Source organism: Salmo trutta, chromosome 12 (assembly GCF_901001165.1).
Source record: "Salmo trutta chromosome 12, fSalTru1.1, whole genome shotgun sequence".
Classification (NCBI taxonomy): Eukaryota; Metazoa; Chordata; class Actinopteri; order Salmoniformes; family Salmonidae; genus Salmo; species Salmo trutta.
In genome coordinates, this window is record NC_042968.1 from 73,284,974 (window position 1) to 73,303,781 (window position 18,808).

At 42.8% G+C, this 18,808-nt stretch overlaps 1 protein-coding gene across 1 annotated transcript; it reads right to left on the reverse strand.

Moving 5' to 3' along the window:
* Window positions 1-397: 397 nt before the first annotated feature.
* gtf3c5 (general transcription factor IIIC, polypeptide 5) lies at window positions 398-13,289 on the reverse strand. Its single transcript, XM_029769473.1, has 11 exons — window positions 12,895-13,289; window positions 12,373-12,571; window positions 11,542-11,740; window positions 11,072-11,267; window positions 9,387-9,491; window positions 8,802-8,916; window positions 8,595-8,675; window positions 8,397-8,482; window positions 8,189-8,271; window positions 5,415-5,557; window positions 398-674 (listed from the first exon to the last, which is right to left on the reverse strand). Exons 1-11 carry the CDS (start codon window positions 13,129-13,131, stop codon window positions 523-525), a joined length of 1,596 nt encoding a protein of 531 aa, XP_029625333.1. The 5' UTR covers window positions 13,132-13,289; the 3' UTR covers window positions 398-522.
* Window positions 13,290-18,808: the final 5,519 nt, after the last annotated feature.

An 18,808-nucleotide genomic window follows, 5' to 3' on the forward strand; every position in this document is an offset into this window, starting at 1 on the left:
AAATTTGTATAACTGACACTTTTGCTGGACCCCAGGAATCCATAATAAATACAAATCAGAGCTCATCGCGTTATTAAATATTTCGCAGCTCAATCTATACAATTTAGAGATGAGTTATGTGTCAGAGAATATGCAGACAGGCAGCAAAACAAATGGCATCCTGGTGGATGGTATACAGGTATGTGACCTTGGGTGTGGGCAGTAGTATGCATGGTGACAGAGTTAGATTGCAAACACATGCTATTTTTGGAGGTGTGTTGACAGTGTTTCCTGTCACTTTTTCCATTGGTTATGTGTACAGCCAGAAACTCACCAACTGATAGCTTATTGATAACTGATACACTTCTCCTGAATACATTTTTCCATTGTGGACAATAAAAGGGGGAAAGATCACTCCTTAATTTAAACATATTTATTCACACTAATGTGCAAATACACAAAAATTTATGTTTGTATAGTGAACGAAGCAAGTTTGTACAATTCCAATCCATTTGTTAGGGCAGGAATAGACCGTGTCCTTCCTCACATATAATCCAGCATCTCTGTCTGCATCTCATTGTCACTCCCCTCTGAGGGATGAAACTCATCTTCCTCATTCTCCTCTTCATCATCCTCTCCACTTTCTGGGGTCTTTCGCCTGGTAATAGAACTCTCAGGTCCAGAAGAGTATGGAGCTGCAGAAAGCACAGATATACTGTATGATGGACTTAGAAAAAACAAACATTCAATGTCCCCATAATTGACTCAAATCTTACAGCAAGTCAACAAAAGATACACACAAAAACTCACTTATTTAATGGACAATTAATTTATGCACACGGAACTCTACACAATTCCTGGAAGCTGAAAATGTCCCAGTTCTTCCATGGCCTGCATACTCAGACATGTTACCCATTGAGCATGTTTTCGATGTGTATGACAGCGTGTTCCAGTTCCCATCAATATCCAGCAACTTCGTACAGCCATTGAGGAGGAGTGGGACAACGTGGTACAGGCCACAGTCAACAGCCTGATCAACTCTATGCAAAGGAGATGTGTCGTGCTGCATGAGGCAAATGGTGGTCACATCAGATACAGACTGATTTTCTGATCCATGCCCCTCATTTTCTTTTAAGGTATCTATGACCAACAGATGCATACAAACTCAGCAAAAATAAAAACGTCCTCTCACTGTCAACTGCATTTATTTGCAGCAAACTTAACATGTTGAATCTTATGTTCATACAAATATTTACACAACTTTTTTTATTTCACCTTTATTTAACCAGGTGGGCTAGTTGAGAACAAGTTATCATTTACAACTGTAACCTGGCCAAGATAAAGCAAAGCAGTGCAACAAACAAGAGTTACACATGGAATTTAAAAAAAACTGTCAATAATACAGTAGAAAAAGTCTATATACAGTGTGTGCAAATGAGGTAGGATAACAGAGGTAAGGCAATAAATAGGCCATAGTGGCAAAATAATTATAATATAACAATTAAAACACTGGAGTGATAGATGTGCAGAAGATGAGTGTACAAGTAGAGATATTGGGGTGCAAAGGAGCAAAAATAAATAAAATGGACAACAGTATGGGGATGAGGTAGTTGGATGGGCTATTTACAGATGGGCTATGTACAGTGATCTGTGAGCTGCTCTAACAGCTGGTGCTTAAAGCTAGTGAGGGAGATATGAGTCTCCATCTTCAGTGATTTTTGCAGTTCTTTCCCGTCATTGGCAGCAGAGAACTGGAAGGAAAGGCAGCCAAAGGAGGAATTGGCTTTGGTGGTGAACAGTGAAATATACCTGCTGGAGCCTGTGGTACGGGTGGGTGCTGCTATGGTGACCAGTGAGCAAAGAATTATAGATGATGACCTGGAGCCAGTGGGTTTGGCGACGAATATGAAGCAAGGGCCAGCCAACGATAGCATACAGGTCGCAGTGGTGGGTAGTATATGGGGCTTTGGTGACAAAACGGATGGCACTGTGATAAACTGCATCCAATTTGCTGAGTAGAGTGTTGGAGGCTATTTTGTAAATGACATCGCTGAAGTCAAGGATCGGTAGGATAGTCAGTTTTACGAGGGTATGTTTGGCAGCATGAGTGAAGGATGCTTTGTTTTGCGAAATAGGAAGCTGATTCTAGATTTAATTTTGGATTGGAGATGCTTAATGTGAGTGTGGAAGGAGAGTTTACAGTCTAACCAGTCACCTAGGTATTTGTAGTTGTCCACATATTCTAAGTCAGAACAGTCCAGAGTAGTGATGCTGGGCAGGGACAGGTATGGGCAGCGATCGGTTGAAGAGCATGCATTTAGTTTTACTTGCATTTAAGAGCAGTTGGAGGCTACGGAAGGAGTGTTGTATGGCATTGAAGCTCGTCTGGAAGTTAGTTAACCCAGTGTCCAAAGAAGGGCCAGAAGCATACAGAATGGTGTCGTTTGCGTAGAGGTGGATCAGAGAATCATCAGCAGCAAGAGCGACATCATTGATCTATTCAGAGAAGAGAGTCTGCCCGAGGATTGAACCCTGTGGCACACCTATAGAGACTGCCAGAGGTCCGGACAACAGGCCTTCCGATTTGACACACTGAACTCTATCTGAGAAGTAGTTGGTGAACCAGGCGAGGCAGTCATTTGAGAAACCAAGGCTGTCGAGTCTGCCGATAAGAATGTGGTGATCGACCTGGCCAAGGCTTTCGACTCTGTCAATGAATACGGCTGCACAGTATTGTCTCTTTATCGATGGCGGTTATGATATCGTTTAATACCTTGAGTGTGGCTGAGGTGCACCCGTGACCAGCTCGGAAACCAGATTGCATAGCAGAGAAGGTACGGTGTGATTCGAAATGTTTGGCGATCTGTTTGTTAACTTGGCTTTTAAAGACCTTAGAAAGGCAGGGTAGGATAGATATAGGTCTGTAGCAGTTTGGGTCTAAAGTGTCTCCCCCTTTGAAGAGGGGGAGACAACTTTCCAATCTTTGGGGATCTCAGACGATACAAAAGAGAGTTTGAACAGGCTAGTAATAGGGGTTGCAACAATTTCGGTGGAAAGTTTTAGAAAGAGAGGGTCCAGATTGTCTAGCCCGGCAGATTTGTAGGCGTCCAGATTTTTCAGAACATCAGCTATGTGGAACTGAGACATAAACTGAACATGTTCCACAGACATGTGACTAATAGAAATTGAATAATGTGTCCCTGAACAAAGGGGGGAGGGGGTCAAAATCAAAAGTAACAGTCAGTATCTGGTGTGGCCACCAGCTGCATTAAGTACTGCAGTGCATCTCCTCCTCATGGACTGCACCAGATTTGCCAGTTCTTGCTATGAGATGTTACCCCACTCTTCCACCAAGGCACCTGCAAGTTCCTGGACATTTCTGGGGGGAATGGCCCTAGCCCTCACCCTCCAATCCAACAGGTCCCAGACGTGCTCAATGGGATTGAGATCCGGGCTCTTCGCTGGCCATGGCAGAACACTGACATTCGTGTCTTGCAGAAAATCACGCACAGAACGAGCAGTATGGCTGGTGGCATTGTCATACTGGAGGGTCATGGGAGGATGAGCCTGCAGGAAGGGTACCACATGGGGGAGGAGGATGTCTTCCTCGTAACGTACAGCGTGCAATGACAACAAGCTCACTCCGATGATGCTGTGACACACCGCCCCAGACCATGATGGACCCTCCACCTCCAGAGTACAGGCCTCGGTGTGACGCTCATTCTTTCGAAGATAAACGCGAATTTGATCATCACCCCTGGTGAGACAAAACCGCGACTCGTCCGTGAAGAGCACTTTTTGCCAATCCTGTCTGGTCCAGCAACGGTGGGGTTGTGCCCATAGGGGACGTTGTTTCCAATGATGACTGGTGAAGCCCTGCCTTACAACAGGCCTACAAGCCCTCAGTCCAACCTCTCTCAGCCTATTGCGGACAGTCTGAGCACTGATGGAGGGATTGTGTGTTCCTGGTGTAACTCGGGCAGTTGTTGCCATCCTGTACCTGTCCCGCAGGTGTGATGTTTGGATGTACCGATCCTGTGCAGGTGTTGTTACACATGGTCTGCCACTGCGAGGACGATCAGCTGTCAGTTATGTAGTGCTGTCTTAGGCGTCTCACAGTACGGACATTGCAATTTATTGCTCTGGCCACATCTGCAGACCTCATGCCTCCTTGCAGCATGCCTAAGGTATGTGCACGCAGATGAGCAGGGACCCTGGGCATCTTTCTTTTGGTGTTTTTCAGAGTCAGTAGAAAGGCCTCTTTAGTGTCCTAAGTTTTCATAACTGTGACCTTAATTGCCTGTCATCTGTAAACTGTTAGTATCTTAACGACCGTTCCACAGATGCATGTTAATTAATTGTTTTATTGAACAAGCATGGGAAACAGTGTTTAAACCCTTTACAATGAAGATCTGTGAAGTTATTTGGATTTTCACAAATTATCTTTGAAAGACAGGGTCCTGAAAAAGGGACGTTTCTTTTTTTGATGAGTTTATGTATTCCCAGTTATGTGAAATCCATAGATTAGGACCTAATGAATGTATTTCAATTGACTGATTTGAAACTGTTTGAAGTTGCCCGTTGCATTTATATTTTTCTTCAGTATAGATGCACTCATTGTTCCCACACTTGCACACCGGCAGTGGGGAAGTAACCAAAACCTCAGACAGACTGTTGTGTCCAGAGCTAGAGGAAAGTATTCTCATGGTGACTGGGCCTACAGTATGGTTAATCTTGGACCACACTAGTTCACTTCACATCAGGGATAGCGGAAGTAGGGGGCGCGGAAGGTGTGGCCGAACCCCCTGGTCAGCGAACCGTTGAAGTTCAGATGGGTGAAATGGACATCGACTGTAGAACTATAACCTCTCACATGAAGTATAATATAACATTAACTCCTGCTGAATTGGATGCATTTCTTGCAGTAAATTCATAAACCAAATGTTAATTTTGTCTCGGGAACAGGAGTGTAGAAATGCTATCTTTTTCAGCAATATAAAAGCTGACAGTATTCCAACCAAACACATAAAATATGCATCCAAGAAGAACTGCAATATTACCAAAAAACAAGTTGGATCATTGTCCCGGCCTTTCATTTCCTTAAAACCAGTCAAACTGAGGTTCTTTGGACATTTTGAGTAACAAAATTGCCTACCAAATGTTGGAAATTATATGTAATAAGTATCTAAATTTGGCATAGCAACTATTTTTTCATGCACAACATCTGAACATTAATAAAAAGCAGCTTGACCTGTGGGAAGGACACTTGTTGTGTTTAGTAACAGTTTTATCACCGACCAGGGGGTTCTCCTTCAACTCTTATGAAAGAACTGCAATTCAACACAAACTCAAAACCACCTATACACCATGAAGTTCGACCTGGCAGAGTTTATCATAGGTGAATGCTGCACCAGTGTTAGAGAGAGAGGTCTCACCTGGCCTCTTGGCACGGATAACCTGCTTGATCATGGAGGACATGATATCTCGGAGGTCATCAGAGGTGTGGGACAGACACCAGCCATCCCTCTCGTCACACTCCTCCTCCTGGCCATCGTTCCGACTGATCACGTTCCTTATGCTGAGCCAGGAGCAGGGAAATAACATTAGACACAAACAGACAACAATATGCAGAGACCTTTGTCACTGCAATTCCAAAAGGAAATTGGTCCAAATATACAGTGCCTTCAGAAAGTATCCTCACCCCTTGACTTTTGCCACATTTTGGTGTTACAGCCGGAATTTAAAATTGATTAAACTTAAGATGTTTTTTGTCACTGGCCTACACACCAAAACCCATAATGTCAAAGTGGAATTATGTTTTTCAAAATGTTTACAAATTACTTACAAACGAAAAGTTGAAATGACTTGAGTCAATAAGTATTCAACCCCTTTGTTATGGCAAGCCTAAATAAGTTCAGGAGTAAACATTTGTTTAACAAGTCACATAAGTAGCATGGACTCACTGTGTGCAATAATAGTGTTCAACATGACTTTTTAATGACTACCTCATCTCTGTACCCCACACATTCCCGAGTGGAGCAGCGGTCTAAGGCAGACCCTGGTCACTGCAGACCCTGGTTCGATTCCAGGCTGTATCACAACCGGCCGTGATTGGGAGTCCCAATCACACAATTGGCCCAGCATCATCCGGGTTAGGGTTTGGCCGGGGGTAGGCCGTCATTGTAAATAAGAATTTGTTCTCAACTGACTTGCCTAGTTAAATAAAGGTTAAATGAAAAAAAAACATAGATAATTGTAAGGTTCCTCAGTCGAGCAGTGAATTTCAAACAGATTCAACCACAAAGATCAGGGAGATTTTCCAAAGCCTCTCAAGGAAGGGTAGATGGGTAAAAATAAAAAAAGCAGACAATGATGCATGGTGAAGTTATGAATTACACTTTTGATGGTGTATCAAAACACCCAGTCACTACAAGGATACAGGCATTGTTCCTAACTCAGTTGCCAGAGGGGAAGGAAACCGCTTAGGGATTTCACCATGTGGCCAATGGTGACTTTAAAACAGTTACAGGGTTTAATGGCTGTGTTAAGAGAAAACTGAAGATGGATCAACATTGTTGTTACTCTTCAATTCTAACCTAATTGACAGAGTGAAAAGAAGGAAGCCTGTACAGAACAAAATCAAATCTTGCTTGCAACATGGCATTAAAGTAATACTGCAAAATAATTACCTTTTTTTCCCTGAATACAAAATGTTGTTATGTTTGGGACAAATCCAATACATTACAGAGTAACACTCTCCATATTTTCAAGCATAGTGGCTGTTGCATCATGTTATGGGTATGCTTGTAATTGTTAAGGACTGGGGAGTTATTCCAGGAAAAAGAAAGAATGGAGCTAACCACAGGCAAATTCCTAGAGGAAATCCTGCTTCAGACTGCTTAACCAACAGACACTGGGAGATGAAATCACCTATCAACAAGACAATACCCTGAAACACAACGCCAAACCTACACTGGAGTTGCTTCCCAAGAAAAATTTGCATAGTGTGGCCGAGTTACAGTTTTGACTTAAATCCACTTGAAAATCTGAAAATGTTGAAGACCTGAAAATGTTTATCTAGCAATGATCAACAACCAATTTGACAGAGCTTGAAGAATCTTGAAAATAATAAAATGGGGAAATGTTGCACAATCCAGGTGTGGAAAGCACTTAGAGACTTACCCAGAAAGACTCACAGCTGTAATCAATGCCAAAGATGCTTCTACAAAGTACTGACCCAGGATTGTGAATACTTATGTAAATGAGATTTCTGTATTTTTCACAAATGTTTGACTGTCATTATGGGGTAGTAGTGTGTGTAGATGGGTGAGAAAAATAATACATTTAATTCCTTTTGAATTCAGGCTGTAAAACAACAAAATGTGGAATAATTCAAGGGGTATGATTACTTTCTAAAGGCACTATAGTTATGTTTAGAATCTATTATTAAATAAATCCATAGAAAGGTCCCTTGGGGGAAGGATGTTTGGCATACCTTAGAATAATTGATTAAGTTAAGCAATTTTTCACGTTGGCCTTACACACACCTTATTTTAGACACTACAACAATGACTCTGTAGATGCTAAAAAGCCATTCTTGGTGTCAATTGAAACCTCACCGTGTGCTCAAACCCATTTTATTTATTGAAATTAAAGGCCAATCACAGCCCTCCTTTAGGATTGCATATTCAGTAAGTCACCAGCAGAGGGAGTTCCTTTGAATACATTTTCCCATTCAATGTGTTGGTGTTGCCCATAAAATATATCATAACTTCAAGTAGTAGAGAACCAAATGGAAATGTTATGTACTTGTAGAGTATATTGTTTAAAACAATATGCCAAATAATGAAAATCAACAAGGGTACTTAAGAAATGTAGGTTTATATTTTTAATGAAGCATAAACTAATGTACAGAAATTGTATTCTTAATCTCAACACTACTCATTTCAGAGCACACAGTACTATTTCAAATGACACTAAGTCTGGCTTTGTAGCATCTATAGACTCATCGTTGTAGTGTCTTAAAGAAGACTTGGTAAGGCTAAAATGTTAAATATAATTATTTTCGATACAGATTTAAAAAGGTACGCCAAACATACTTCCCCCAAAGGACCTTTCTACGGATTTTATTTCAGGAAGATCAAAAACATTAGAAATATATTTGGGCCAATCTCTAATGGAATCGCCCGTATACCATGTTGGATTTTACCTCTCCACATCCAGATCACAGAGCTGGTAGAACATCTGCCTGTGGGGGGGCAGGGTCCCATCTCGGAATATGTATGAGGAATCCTGGACATACAAGAGACAGGGTAAAAGGAGATTGGTATCTGAGGTCTTATTACTGTGACATTCTTGTTAGTACAGTATAATATGTATAGAGTGAGTAAGTTGTGGGGAAGTCTTTAGTTCCTTACCTTGAGCTGGTACCTGGTTATATTAGCACTACGCCCACTAGCAGGGCCCTCAGGGGGTAAATCTGTCACATTAGCAGCCTGGGGCACTGAACAACAAAGAGGGACATTAGTGAGACAATCATCACTAATACACACACGCACGCACGCAAGCACAGACCCAGTCACACAAACACACCAGACATATGCCCAGTTACCCACCTGCTTTGTTAAGTGTGATTGGCAGGGTATAGTTGAAAGTGCTCCTCTTGGCCTTCACTGGCATGTCATTTATAGTATATCCTAAAGACAGTCACAGGGGGGAGAACATGGTCTCATAAAACAATGCATGATTAACCAAGGCTGTGGGATTAAATTGTCCCTCCAGATTAGATTGAACCAAACCTCCACCCTGCCCCCACTCCTCACCGTGCTTGGTACTGCAGCGGATCCTGAAGTCCAGCACCTGGTATTTCTTGGCCTCTGGTGTCTTGCAAGGGTCGTAGCCAAATCTCACCCAGAGGCTCCTCCAAGGCCCTGTCACCTAGAGGATACACATATCAGATTTCAATGGAATTTGTATGGCAAATAAGAACAATGGGCTGTTCTGTTGACTCACTCAATGATTATATTGCGAGGACTCTCTGTTTTTCCCACTACACTTTTATTTAATATTCTATTGATCAAATAGATTTTCATGTTTGCGTCTTCTTTCTCTCTTGCCACCATCCACTTCTACTTCTCTCAAGAGGTTAATTTCAAGTCAAGTGAATTGAATAGGACATGGCATATAAATAGAGAGATGCCCCATTTCCTTTTATTGAGCCCCTGCTGGTCTGGGTCTGCTCACCATATAGATTAGTTAGGTGTCAGAGAATATGCAGACAGCCAAACAATTTGCATCCTGATGAATGGTATACAGGTATGTGACCTTTGGCTGTAGTATCCATGGTGACAGATAGCAGACATATGCTTTCTAACGCTTTTTCCATTGGCTGGTCTAGGTCTCCTCACCATATAGTAGGCCACGATAGGGAGCAGCAGCTTCAGTTTATCAGGGTGTAGATCCAGGTTGGCCTTGACCGCGTACCCGGACCAGATGGGCCGGCTCTCAAACATCTACACACAGTGTGGTTTGGGGAAAGTTAACTGAGGGTATATCAAAGCAATAGACTTAACATTTCCGATGTGTACATTTTCCATAGAAAAATAACATAGGAACATCATTTGTACATGGTGATGTAAAAAATAGGTGGGCAGGTAATGCCAGTGATGTAGTTGTAAAAAAATAAAAATAAAAAATAAGCGGGTAAACTCTGATCACCGGTCGCGGTGAAAAAAGTAACGCTCCCTATACTTTCAATGTACAGTACCAGTCAAAAGTTGACACACCTACTCATTCAAGGGTTTCTTTATTTTTAGTATTTTCTACATTGTAGAATAGTGAAGCATCAAAACTACACATGCGGAGATCATCTGTTCACCTACTCTGCGTCTCACAAAGACACGATGGTTGGAACGAAAAATCAGACCAAAGGACAGATTTCCACTGGTCTAATGTCCATTGCTCGTGTTACCTGGCCCAAGCAAGTCTCTTCTTATTGGTGTCCTTTAGCAGTGGTTTCTTTGCAGCAATTCGACCATAGAGGCCTGATTCACAGTCTCCTCTGAACAGTTAATGTTGAGATATGTCTGTTACTTAAACTCTGAAGCATTTACTTGGGCTGAAATTTCTGAGGCTGGTAACTTTAATGAACTTATCCTCTGCAGCAGAGGTAACTCTGGGTCTTCTTTTCCTGTGGCGGTCCTCATGAGAGCCAGTTTCATCATAGTGCTTGATGGTGTTTGCGACTGCACTTGAAGTAACTCAATGTTCTTGATGATGATGATGGACTGTCGTTTCTCTTTGCTTATTTGAGCTGTTCTTGCCATAATATGGACATGGTCTTTTACCAAATAGGGCTGTCTTCTGTATACCACCCCTATCTTGTCACAACAACTAATTGGCTCAAGCGCATTAAGAAGGAAAGAAATTCCATAAATTAACATAAGGCACACCTGTTAATTGAAATGCATTCCAGGTGAATACCTCATGAATCTGGTTGAGAGAATGCCAAGTGTGTGCAAAGCTGTCATCAAGGCAACAGGTGGCTACTTTGAAGAATCTCAAATATAAAATACATTTTTATTTGTTTAACACTTTTTTGGTTACTACCTGATTCCATATGTGTTATTTCATTGTTTGTCTTCACTATTATTCTACAATGTAGAAAACAGTAAAAATAAAGAAAAACCCTTGAATCAGTAGGTGTGTCCAAACTTTTGACTGGTACTGTATTTCACAACAAAAGGTGGGTAAACTTTTGGGCAATAACAAAAAAACTGTTCACCCTCCACTAGCACACTGGGTATCGTCATCAAGTTCTATGAGTGTCTATTGTAATTCCATCTAAATTAGAGAGACGAAATACAAACTAACCTACAGGCTAACACTTAAGTAAACACTTCTGTCTTGAAATAGCATTAGAATCAAAAAAACAAAGGCTCAAACTGAAAAAAAGCTATGTTCCTATGCATATGTGATTAACATAATAAAAAATAGTTTCAAACATGAAAACATCCCCCCTGCATTTGACTTCATGCAGTCTTCACAATGGCTTGTGAATAAACCTCAGAAGCCCAATGCAAAGTATACTAACCTCCTTCAGTTGTTCCTCTGCCTTTATGTCACTGGGGTGAACACACACTCTCTTCCAGTTGACCTTGGCAGCCTCCAGGGGCTCCGTGGGTATGTTCTGGTCGTTAAAAGTGAAGAAGATGGCATTATGAGGCCGGCGGGCTCGACTCAAACCAATCAGATTATCCCTGGAGACTGTTGGGGGACAATGGCCTTCTCTGCACAGAAGACACAAGACCACAATGGTTTAGCTATGGGTTGGCCAATGGCGACATCTATTAGCACCTGCATCTTTATAACTAAATAAGGGGCTTCCTGTCTTGCTCCTGTTGTTGAACACACCATTTTGTAAAGTTGTTGTTTGGAATTCTTACGCATTATTGCTGATACACATGTTGACTTCCATTGGCATATTTGTTTCTGAGCTGAACACACTACCTCTGATGAGGGTGAAACTGTGTAGTGTAGCGCTGCTCCAATGCCCCTGCTTACTTGTGTTGGATTTCAGGTCGGTAGTTATAGTCCACAGCACAGTCCAGGCGAGAGAAGATGGGTGGAGGAAGGAAGAGGGGCACAGGCTGCTCAAAGAACTCATTATTCTCTGGTTTACGCAAGATTATCTTATCGTAGAGGGATGTGTGTGAGCCGTCCTTTGCTGAATGCACTGCAAGATACTGGAAGTCTGCCATCCCTGCAACAATTAACAATATACAGTGAGTGTACAAAACATTAAGAACCCCTTCCTAATATTGAGCAGCGCAACCCCCCCCCTGCCCCAAACAAAATTTGGCGTAAGCATTCTACAGGGATGCTGGCCCAGGTTTTAGTTCAATGCGTCCCACAGTTGTATCAAGTTGGCTCGAAATCCTTTGGGTGGTGGACCATTCTTGATACACACGGGAAGCTGTTGAGAGTGAAAAACCCAGTAGTGTTGCAGTTCTTGACACAAACCGGTGCACCTGTCACCTACGAACATACCCCCTTTCAAGGGCACTAAAATCTTTTGTCTTGCACCTTCAACTTCAATTGAGACATACAATCCATCTCAAGGCTTAAAAACCCTTCTCCTCCTCTTCATCTACACTCACTGAAGTGGATTTAACAAGTGACATCAATAAGGGATCATAGTTAGCCTGGATTCACCTGGTAAGTCTGTCATGGAGCAGGTTTTCTTAATGTTTTGTACACTCAACTTACATCAACAAATACACAATTAAGAGTAATTAACAGCACAGATCAGAGTTGGGAGGCAATGGGAAGAAATCATAAAGCGATATAAAGGGGTCACAGACACTCAAGTGTTTGAAGTTTAAGAAGTTTAACCTTGGAATTTGTATGTCGTCCCGATGACACCCAGGATGTCCATGTTGATTTGGGCTTCCTTGGGGTTGCCTTTACGCACCCTCCTTTTCATGCGCAGCAGCAGGTTGGTGGAGGGGTAACGGTTTCCACAGACAGGGTGACAGAACGGGTCCTGGGGACGAAAGCGAAGTTCCAACCGTCTGCTGGGGTCAGCATAGGTCTGTGGAGAAACACTTCCTTTTTAGTTCATCATCATTATTATGAACACAAATAGTGGTGGTGATTATGGGAACAACATCATGTGAGCATGCATGTCTGAAGTAGCTAGCACCTGTTACCTACAGTAAACTAATATGGTGTGAATGATAACATTTTTCATTAAAACATGTAGCTAGCTGTATATATATATATATATATATATATATATATAGAGAGAGAGAGAGAGAGATAAACATTTCAAGCAGAGTAACGTAGCTAGCTAGTTAGTGACAAGTCGCGCATGCGCTGATTGGCGTGTGTAGCTAGCTAGAATTGCTTGCTCACCTTGGACATCCCTTGTATACCCCCAATACTTTCCAGCATCTTGTCCACATTGGAGATAATACCTGGATATTCCACACAGACGAGTTTATTGTCCTCTGATAGGGAAAGAGTCGACGAACTCTCAGGCACAACACTGGCAGTGAACGTCTCATCGCTTGTGCTGCCCGAGACAGACTGGCGCGTGCCGGTTATCTCTTTCATTGTAAAATTCAAATCGTCCAACCCCGATGCTGCCATCTCACCTTTGGATAAGTAACTGTCACAGTTTGAGTTAATAGCGTTATTTGAATATCCTTAAGTTGACTAATTAGATAAACAATTTACAGATTAAAGTGTTGTTTCCTGGTTCGTAAAAAGCTCAAACATTTCGACCAATAAATCCCTACGGGTGGAAACAATTGGACGTGTTTATAGTTCCGGCCGGCCAGAGAGAATGATTAGACTTGACGAACATCGGCTATGGAAGAAGCATGTTTGATGTGTTTACTTTATCCATATAAAACCCTTAGGCTATATTCAGCCTGGTCTAATAAGTCTCACTACGGTCAGTATTATGCGTGATCCTTGGAACAGCCCAAGTTTCCTGATATCACAGACCCTCAAACTAGATCTGAAGTCTAAGCAATTTCAAGCCAGAAGGGGGCAGGAGAGAGACAGACTAGTGTAACGATTGTCAGTCTGTACTGCAAGAAAAAGGCTATACAATTAGATGTGTCCTTGTAGTCTCTCTCGTGCTGCTAACATCTTAGTTTCCTTCACCTACCCCACACTGGGCTTAAACCAGTGATCCCTCTCCTTGACATTCCAACAGGTTGAACCACCTGAAAGCTATCAACTGGATGGATCCATCCAGGACATTTCAAGCTAGCTGTGGAGTGAGCTTATGGCACGTTCTTAATTGCGTTACACTAGCTAAAAGTCAAAAGACAGTTCCACCACTTCATAAACAGTTGTTATGCTTTTAATATATATGCGCTAAAGACTTGATACACATTTTGATGTTTTATCGTTTTTGTTAGTCATACTGCACGATTCCTCGGACAGAAGATGGCGCCAACAGAGAAGGGCGATGTCTTACGAGCTCCAACCCAACTTTGCCATTAAGTGACTTTTTTTGGTACTCACTCCCGGTGTGCTCCCACCCAAGTCAAGTACTGTACTTAGGTAAAAAGACAAATAAGGTTCCGTTTGCAACACTGATGTAAAAATGGTATCCACAAGTTCATTTGCCTCGGGGGAAGTAGATATAGGGCCTCACTGCCAAAATCCTGAAATCTCCCTTTAATGTATACTTATGTCTTACACGGGATCCTGCCCCTAGGGTTTTCTTGTTATTTACAAAATGAATGATCTGGTCTTGCTGTTAGAAACTTTGAAACAGTGGTTTGTGCATTTGTATCACGTCCTCCTCCCTCAAGTGTGGTGTAATCTGTATAAGACAATACACTCATAACATCCTCCATCAGAAAGAGAATCAGATTCTACAGAGGAGTAATATTACATCAACAAAGCAAGTTGTGTTAGAATATGTTGGAAAGGCCTACAATTTAGCAATGTTCTATTTAGTGATATACATTTGTGTTTACTTATTTAAAATCCGACTTTGTGCCTTAAGGGCAATATAAGCTAATATGATGTGACTCAAGATAAACAGTATATGTTCTCCATTGGCTTCTTGTTTTTTTGTAGGCTTGATGATGGCTGGTTTCCTTCTGATAGATAGTCAAGTTGTGAAACTTTTGTTTTGACGCCCTGTTTCAGTTTTACCACTTCAGATCCATTCCAACACAGTCACAGTGTATATTACAAATAACTACATTTCCCTCCATCCCCTGAAATGGAGAGGATTTTGGTGTGTAACAGCAGTTTGAATAAGAACCCTAGTGCCATGCTTTTCTAGAGTAGAGCCAGATAAGGCATTTGTGCTTCCTGCGTCGGGACGTATTATGAAGTTCTGTGCTTTGAGGGAGATGATGAGACAGCAGAAGAGGTCATGCTGGGAGAAACAATTTGTCATGTGGTGTGGTAGAGCCAGGGTGTCACACGGAGTGGGATCTAGCACCTCTGTCTATTGGTCCGTGCTCCTGTGTCTCCCAGATTACTGCTGTGCTGGGTGCTATCTCTGTGGAGGGACTGTTCACTCCTCCCTGTCGAGCCGCTGGCATGTTTCCGACCGTTACAGTGTGGGGCAGCCATGATAAGACTATCACCCACCCACCATTGCCCGGCTTGCCCAGCAAGGCCTGCTGCATGGCCCCAGATTTCACCCTCTCTCTTTCCACCTCTTTCTCTCTCTCTTTTTAATTTTCACTCTCTTTCCTTGTTGACCCTGCTCAGTCCTTCTCACTCCTTTTTCATCTTCTCTCTCCTCTTCTCTCTCTCTCAATGCATCATGTGCAGTCAGAAGCCCATGCCTTGCAGCTGATTGTGTGGCGGTTGGAAAGGCAAAGCCATTTTTGGATGACGAACTGCCTCAGAGCTGCAGCGAAGATGGCTGCTGCCATTATTGTCATTCTGATCCACTACACTCTTCTCTCTGCTAACTGTCATTCAAATGGTATCACCAGCCCGCCACTGTCATGTGATCAGAGACCTACTTCCTGTGTCTAGGCAAATGGAAGAAAGCTGCCTCAGTTTGACTTCTTCTTTAGTCCACTAGTCCAGTAGCATTGAGATTCAAGGCTAAACATAAACATGTAAAAGTCAAATAAATTTAGCAAAAGGATGATATGAATGTTGTATTAGCAAAAGTAGAAAAAAATCAAGCTTCATGCCTCTTCAATGTTTTACCTCTTCAGCTTTCCCAGCTGGGTTCTGGAGAAGAGCATGACTTTACCTCTAATTTGATGCTTTACACAAACAAATAATCTACTCCCTGGATTTAAATAATGATTGCCTTTTATCTTCTCTTTGGTAATCTGTGTGTGTTAGACTTGGCCTGGTCACTCCTCTCCTTCTCTATGTCTCTTTTCTATCTCATACCATCCGGTACCTGGCTCTGAGGTCATAAACATGGATGATAGGGTTCTTTGTCCTTCAGTTGATTTGGAGTGGGGCAGTTCATGTAGTTGGGATGTGTAACTATTTAAAAATATATATACTGCTCAAAAAAATAAAGGGAACACTTAAACAACACAATGTAACTCCAAGTCAATCACACTTCTGTGAAATCAAACTGTCCACTTAGGAAACAACACTGATTGACAATACATTTCACATGCTGTTGTGCAAATGGAATAGACAACAGGTGGAAATTATAGGCAATTAGCAAGACACCCCCAATAAAGGAGTGGTTCTGCAGGTGGTAACCACAGACCACTTCTCAGTTCCTATGCTTCCTGGCTGATGTTTTGGTCACTTTTGAATGCTGGCGGTGCTTTCACTCTAGTGGTAGCATGAGACGGAATCTACAACCCACACAAGTGGCTCAGGTAGTGCAGCTCACCCAGGATGGCCCATCAATGCGAACTGTGGCAAGAAGGTTTGCTGTGTCTCAGCGTGTCCAGAGCATGGAGACAGGCCAGTACATCAGGAGACGTGGAGAAGGCCGTAGGAGGGCAACAACCCAGCAGCAGGACCGCTACCTCTGCCTTTGTGCAAGGAGGAGCAGGAGGAGCACTGCCAGAGCCCTGCAAAATGACCTCCAGCAGGCCACAAATGTGCATGTGTCTGCTCAAACGGTCAGAAACAGACTCCATGAGAGTGGTATGAGGGCCCGACGTCCACAGGTGGGGGTTGTGCTTACAGCCCAACACCGTGCAGGACGTTTGGCATTTGCCAGAGAACACCAAGATTGGCAAATTGGCCACTGGTGCCCTGTGCTCTTCACAGATGAAAGCAGGTTCACACTGAGCACATGTGACAGACGTGACAGTCTGGAGACGCCGTGGAGAACGTTCTGCTGCCTGCAACATCCTCCAGCATGACCGGTTTGGCGGTGGGTCAGTCATGGTGTGGGGTGGCATTTCTTTGGGGGGCCGCACAGCCCTCCATGTGCTCGCCAGAGGTAGCCTGACTGCCATTAGGTACCGAGATGAGATCCTCAGACCCCTTGTGAGACCATATGCTGGTGCGGTTGGCCCTGGGTTCCTCCTAATGCAAGACAATGCTAGACCTCATGTGGCTGGAGTGTGTCAGCAGTTCATGCAAGAGGAAGGCATTGATGCTATGGACTGGCCCGCCCGTTCCCCAGACCTGAATCCAATTGAGCACATCTGGGACATCATGTCTCGCTCCATCCACCAACGCCACGTTGCACCACAGACTGTCCAGGAGTTGGCGGATGCTTTAGTCCAGGTCTGGGAGGAGATCCCTCAGGAGACCATCCGCCACCTCATCAGGAGCATGCCCAGGTGTTGTAGGGAGGTCATACAGGCACGTGGAGGCCACACACACTACTGAGCCTCATTTTGACTTGTTTTAAGGACATTACATCAAAGTTGGATCAGCCTGTAGAGTGGTTTTCCACTTTAATTTTGAGTGTGACTCCAAATCCAGACCTCCATGGGTTGATAAATTGGATTTCCATTGATTATTTTTGTGTGATTTTGTTGTCAGCACATTCAACTATGTAAAGAAAAAAGTATTTAATAAGATTATTTCATTCATTCAGATCTAGGATGTGTTATTTTAGTGTTCCCTTTATTTGAGCAGTGTATATATTGTCAATTCATACTTTCCATGGCCTTTCTATGTCAAGCATTGCTAACTGTAAATATGATACTATATGTCTGTACATCGATGTTATGGCTTCCATTGCTTGAAACAGAGTAAATACTCAGTGTGTGCTAATTAAAGTACTACATAAAATAGTACATATTTCTTAAGATAGAGCAGCCCATGGGAGATATCCGTTCTTCAACATGTCTCCCCTAGCTTTTAGCCTTGGGCTGGCACACCTTTCCACCTTCCAACCCTTTACCAGGGCACAGACCAGGGATATTTTGCATACTCATTTGCAAGACAAATTCAATTCATTTCTGGCCTACTCTCTATGCGCGCGCGCGTGTGTGTGTGTGTGTGTGTGTGTGTGTGTGTGTGTGTGTGTGTGTGTGTGAGTGCTTGGTGTGGTTAGGTTAAGAGTGTGTGTTAAGAGTGTGTGCAGATGTGTGCCATGATTTTCTTGTGCTCTACAGGGTCTTGGCTGGGTGGAACAGATTTTGAGTTTTTTTCTTGTTTTCTGTTAATATGTTTGTCAGTGTTAAGTCGGTTTCTGGTATCTGATTCCTCCATAAACTTGCTGGAAAGGCAGTTTAGACAAATTAGTGCTGCACAATTGAAAAGAAAGCAGTTTGCTTTGTTGATTTCACCTTTTGTTTCATTATCTTGCAGTTGAAAAAATTCAATCAAATGAGGGGAAAATAATTTGTCTTGATTTAGCTTAAGTTTGTTGTTGAGCTGGAAGTGTTTAAGATGTTAATTTTAGCTTTACTTTGAGTGGACAGTTTAACATTGAAGTTCCAGAGAAACATACAGTTTAGTTCTTTGAAGGATTAGGATGCCACTGCACCCCAGGCCGGCACAGGAGATGCAAATGAAGAGGGGGAGGAGAGAGAGCATAAAAGCATACAATAATTAATATATGCTATTGAGACGTTACTATATTGTGTTGTTTTAATTAAAACCCTGCGTTGTGTTGTACTAAATGATAAAAATCACAGACACACCTGTATGCTAATGTTGAAAAGGGAAGTTCAGCTCAGGTGCATGTGGGTGGACCTGGTCCCCTAATTTCCCCAGTTTCCCCCAGGCTACAGTCTGGGCCCCACCCCTCCAATGCAGGACCCATGTCCTGTTTGTTTAGGCCCGTTCGTCCTGCTCCTCTCTCTGCCATTGGCTGCCTGTGCAGCATTTTGATTTGCTCTGTATCCTCACACCAGGATGCAACCCTAACTGTTTCTCCTGAGCACAACGG

What these genes read in the sequence shown, in the direction of transcription:
- gtf3c5 (XM_029769473.1), bottom strand. Translation starts at nt 13,131, where the DNA reads ATGGCAGCATCGGGGTTGGACGATTTGAATTTTACAATGAAAGAGATA. An exon ending in GACGACATACAAATTCCAAG is followed by an intron (nt 11,741 to 12,372) that starts GTTAAACTTCTT and finishes TAATTGTTGCAG; the next exon opens with GGATGGCAGACTTCCAGTAT. An exon ending in CTATCGTGGCCTACTATATG is followed by an intron (nt 8,917 to 9,386) that starts GTGAGGAGACCT and finishes TGTATCCTCTAG; the next exon opens with GTGACAGGGCCTTGGAGGAG.